General features: G+C 40.2%; 1 protein-coding gene across 1 annotated transcript in view; it reads right to left on the reverse strand.

Moving 5' to 3' along the window:
* Positions 1 to 772: 772 nt before the first annotated feature.
* SLC39A8 (solute carrier family 39 member 8) overlaps positions 773 to 5,535 on the reverse strand; it is a 39,109-nt gene continuing 34,346 nt past the window's right edge. Inside the window, exons 8-9 of the mRNA XM_018558981.1 lie at positions 3,401 to 3,585; positions 773 to 967 (exon numbers count right to left, since the gene is read on the reverse strand). Coding sequence (XP_018414483.1) covers positions 818 to 967; positions 3,401 to 3,585 — 335 coding nt within the window. The 3' untranslated portion in view covers positions 773 to 817. The remainder of the gene's footprint in view (positions 968 to 3,400; positions 3,586 to 5,535) is intronic.

Here is a 5,535-nt window from a genome sequence, read left to right on the forward strand (position 1 = left end):
CATGCCAAAACATATGCAAATAGTAAAGTAGTATACTTTCTATAATATAGTGTAAAATGTAAATTTAATGCAGAGCACAAGTGGCAAAGTTCAACCCTTTGTAAATAGGCTCCCCTTTATAAAAAGTCTTGATTATATTCATTTACAAGCAACAGCAATAGACAATGTTTTTAAGAAAATTCCTTATCAATAAAAAATACATTGCATTGACTTTTAAAAAACAGGTTTAATTTGTTTGCTGACATTTAAAGTATAAAAATATGTTCAATTTGCTTTAGAATACATTTTCCTTTTGGATGAACTAAAACAGTCACTGTTGTTATGTCAGTACTCCTATTGCTTTTAAGTGCATAAAAAAAGGAACAATCAAAAAACATCAGTGGCAAACCAACAAAAAGCATTAATCTGGAAAAATTTACATACAAAAAAAGCATCTTTTTTTTGTTTTTGTTTTTTTAGAAAATATTAAGTGATATTGATTCATTTTCAAAAATCACATGTATTAAAAAGGCAAAATCTGCCAGTATATAAATGCATATAAATCATATATTGTAACACCACTAGCTCACTATAACACTGTACAGGTAATGCAGGGTGCATTCACTTTGCATACATATATAAATATCGTTTCATTTGAAGATAGCAGCAGTTGGTTGTTTATGCCTTGAATCTGCTTTCAAAGCCTTTTCATCTAAGTGTGCATTAAAAAAAAAAAGGAGAATCTCTTGAGGTTTAAAGATAGAAGGTATGAGGCCATGTTATATATATTTTTTTCTCTTGTAGCATCTTGGGTATTTAGTCCTTAGAGGAAAATATACTAATCCAGCCTAATTTCTCCAGCATACAGGGTTATTAATAGAATGATAGCAAACCCAGAAAGCAAACCAGCATTCTGAATGGCAAAATAGATCATGTCACTTTTTCTTCCTTTTATCTTATCTTTGAGCATTTCATTCATTTCAGGAAACTGTAAGAGAAACAAAATACATTTAGGGGGCATGACATGCTTTGTAGTGATCTTATACCAACCATCACCCTATAGGTGGCAGCAGAGACAAGGCAACACATGTATTACATTGAACTTCAACTTTATGACAAATCTGTGTCTTTTTTTTATGACATATACAAAATGCAGCCTAATGGGGGACTTTTATGAATGCAGTGCTCTATTTACAAATGTCACACCAGGCGAAAGTGTACAAATCATTTGACTTTCTTGTTCTACCTTTTGTGGTTAAACGTATGTGAGTTCCATTCTACTTCGTGTTTTTTTAAAGTCTGTTTTCGTACATTTGAACGAGGCCGGGGCAAAATTAACAAATCAATCTGTTGCATAATTGAGAAGTGATCTTGACTTTAAAGAAGAAGGAATTTTATGTTTTAACCCTTGCAGTGGGGCTACCCCTACACTTCAAGGGTTAAATGCTCATTTGTGTCTAGGTGCTAAAATAACAAAGATATACTCACCCGAAGCTCCAAGTTGTCATGGCACTCCCTCCAGCCTGTTTCCCCATCCCTGCAAAATGTTTATTTTCCTCAGCGTCCTCATATATATACATTTTGTATAGACGTGATGATTTACAGGACCTTAGGCCACTGCAGAGAAGGGAGAAAGCGGCTGGAAGGACCAGTCTAAGCAGAAGCTTGGAGCTTTGGGTGAGTATAGCTAGCTTTGTTTTTTTTAAACCTAGACACAAATGAGCAGTTAACCCTTGCAGACAGGAGTAGCCCCACTGCAAGGGTTATTACAAAAAATTCCTGGAGTTCTTTTTTAAATAGGCGTAATTATCTTAAACACTTCCGGACCACAATACGTCTATAGGCATCTATAGGAAATGGTTAAAAAAAGCAGCAGCCGTGTTCTTGGTGTCATTTTTAACAGCCAGTGATGGCTGTTAATGTACAAGCGATCCGTTGTCTATACAGCCGCCGGATCGTTTGTACCGTGTGGCGTCCTCCCCTCCCCCTGCCGGGGCCACTGTCCGTTTCCCCGTGCTCCTCTATCCCCATGCTGCGCCCGGGACCGGCTCAGCGGGTCTCCCCGCAATGATTGGAGAGAGATTCAGCGGGAAGGGGGAGGCAAGAACAGATCTTGCACCAGGGTCCTTTGCTCCTTAGGTCCACCACTGCAGGTACACTTCACTTTACCTTACCTTACACTGCAGTAAATCAGACCCATAATGAGCTTAGGGACTTAACAGAACAGTAGAATAAAGGAGTGACAGATTTTAGTGAGGCTCTGTTCAAACACTCTGCTGTATGTTGTCTCCAAACAGCAGATTCCAGTGCCAGGATCCTTGCACTGATATCTTTCAGTGCAGGAGATTTAAAGAGGAACTCCAGGATTTTCAAAACGTAAGCCTTTGCGGAGGGGCTACCCCCACACTGCAAGGGTCAACTGCTTGCTTTTGTCTAGGGTTGCAAATAAAGAAAATATACTTACCTGATCCTCAATTCCACCTGGCAGGTTATAGGCAGGGGTAGTGTGAGGGTTAAAGGCAGAGTTAGAGTCCGGATTAGTCTGAGGGTTATAGGCAGTGTTATAGGCAGTGTTAGAGTCACAGGCAGGGTTAGTGTGAGGGCTACAGGCAAAGTCACTTTGGGGATAAGTGTTGAAGGAGAACTATGGGGTCAGGGCTTTTCCCCATAGTTCTCCTTAGGGTAACGGGAGGACACAAACTAGCGTCCTCCCGTTACCCTAAGCTCAGTATACCGCGAGCTACAGCTCACGGTATACTGAGACGCCGCAGCCGGAGCGGATCCCGACATCGATGTCGAGATCCGCCCAGCTGCGTGAGTGACAGCTGGCTCTGCCTGTCTAGAGGCAGAGCCAGCTGTACTCGCCCCCTCCCCTGTCCGTTCCGCCAGTTAGCGCTGGCGGATCGGAGCGGGGAGGGGGGAATCCAGCCCCTCCCCCTGTCACGGCAGAGAGCCGTGTCAGGATCGAAAGGTGAGCGAACACCGGTATATGTTTGCTCACCTCCCGATCTACTGAGCCGACCTGTGACAGTCTCATTGTCACAGGTCGGCTAGAACTATGAGGTGAGTGAAAAGCACTCACCTCATAGTTCTCCTTTAAGGTTACAGGCAGGGTTGGTGTGAGGGCTACAGGCAAAGCCACTTTGAGGATTCATTTTAGGGTTACAGGCAGGGCTAGTGTGAGAACTATAGGTAGAGTTACTTTGAGGATTAGTGTTAGGGTTGCAGGCGAGTGTGAAGAGGGCCTAAGGGTAAGGTATCTCTCTCTCTGTGCCAATAGCTGTGCATCAAAAAAGTCTACCACTGGCACTGAAAGCTAATGTAACATAGTTTTGTGCTACGCAAAACAATGCTTTTTTTCACACAGGAAGAGCAAATGTTTTCACGTGTTACTGAGAAGTGATTATAAGGTTTGTCTTACCATGTCTGCCAGTCCAATATACAGAAACATGCCTCCAGCAAGTCCAAATATGATATTTGGTTCAAAGTTGTTTCCCACTAGAATTCCAATAACCAAACCAAAGTAACAAGAGCAAGCAGAAATAAAATTGAAGAACATAGCTTGGGGAATACTCATTCCTGCATTCAGCAAGATTGCAAAATCACCTGGAAAAAAAAGTTACAAAGCTAAGGGTGAACATTTTTACAAGTTTAAACAATTGATACAATTATGTGCAATTGCTAAATAAAGTATTTGGTACAAGATTTAATGTTTTAAGGAATCATTGGATGCTTTTAAAGGTAGATCATATCTACAGTATTTTTAAATACTTCCAAATTGTATTTATTAAACTAATACAACATTACAATGCAAAACATTGTATGTGTGGTGGGAGGCTGAGAGGAACAGATACAGGAAATGGGGTGGCAGGGACCGGAAGAGAGGAGGGTAAAAGATGGAAAATTAATATATATGGGCTATGAAGGAGCTTGCCAATGCAATACTAATTAGGGACCTGGGTAACAATACATATATTGTTGACAATATAAGTAGTTGTTGTATGGCGGACTAAAGTTTAATGTTATTGTGTAATATTTCTGGCATTTTCTGATACTGGTTTAAGTATGCAGCCATCACTCAGAGTTTGGGCTGTGGGTTGTCTCCAGTTTTTAGGAATGAGGCTTTGGATAGTTCAGTACAGGTAAATAGGATTACCCAAGGGCCTGGTGGATTGCAGGAGGACCCTGTAAAACATTTCTTGTTTTCAAACATTTGCTTTTAATAAGCCTGTATAATGAGACAAGATCACCAGATGTGCAAAAGTTAGCCTATAAGGTCACATCCTATAAATTTATGGGGCAGATTTGGACAGATAAACGTAAGCATGTTTGAACTCTTTACCATCCTGCAAATAAATGATAGCTATATTCTTCCATTTTTTTGCCAGTGGAGGAGATACTGTGTGTGCTAGGGCTATCACTTTTTGAGATTGTTCTTCTGAGAGATTCTAATTCCATTTAACAAACACAGATTTAATAAATAAAGGAGGAGAAATCTATGCACGGTAACATTTTGTAAAGTATTATAGCTTTCTGGTCTGGAAAATAACTTCTCTAATAGGTCTAAATGCTTTGCTAATGGGTAGAAGTCTAAGGCAGATCATTGTGGTCTCTTCTAGGGGAAGATGTGAAATTAATATCACAAAGGGGTTATGTACCCCCTACCCTGTGAAGTAATTGGGTTAATAAGTCATATACATTTTGATTAGAATTGCGCTATTACTTTATTATTGGGCTAAAGGTGTCACACTCCAAACTACTAGTAATGTTAAAAATAGGATCCCACTTGGCCAGAGGTCACTTAAGAGAAAGGAGGCATGCTCTTTTTGAGCACAAGCTATAGGGAGGTGGGTTGTTGTACACTCTGCCATTAGTGTACTATTAGAGTGTAACTCGAGGCAAAAGAACATCTTTATGAATGTATCTTTGCAAAAAAGAAGTTACCTCTGGGCAGGTGTGTTGGACTGAAAACAGAAGCATTGTTCACAGTTAATACATAGTTTGAACAGTTCATTCATATTTTTTTATATGCCAAAAAGTATAACTATACTGGGTGGCACTGCGACCTGTAATCAGGTATAAAGCACAGCAAGTGCTGGAACTGCCAGCTGTCAGTGACAGCTACGGTCCAGCACTAAGTCTAGGAGCTGACTTGATCAGCTACTGGGCTTCTGCTCCCACTACTGAGTGCTTGATCGGAGCGCAGGTACAAGCAATATTCACACAATGCAGAACAATGCTTCCACACTGTGTTTACATCAGAAGTGAAATTACGTCACAGCACTTCCTGATAGAATGTAGGCACAGGTAGAGCTGAAGTAGCTCTGTCCAGCCTCTACATGTAGCAGTGGTGATATAAAGCTGGTTGATTGCAGCCAGCAGTAGATTACTATTAGAAGTGATCTGTTGCATCAGAGCTGGTAAGCTGAATCGAGTCTTTAATGACCAAATACATCACCTCCATGAAGAAAAAAACAGCATATATAAGTAAAAAGAGAAAGAGCGAGAGATTTCATCAAGTTATATTTTAAATTAATAAATACATATTATCAATTA

This window comes from Nanorana parkeri, unplaced genomic scaffold, assembly GCF_000935625.1.
Source record: "Nanorana parkeri isolate BGI_ZX_2015 unplaced genomic scaffold, ASM93562v1 scaffold372, whole genome shotgun sequence".
Lineage (NCBI taxonomy): Eukaryota > Metazoa > Chordata > Amphibia > Anura > Dicroglossidae > Nanorana > Nanorana parkeri.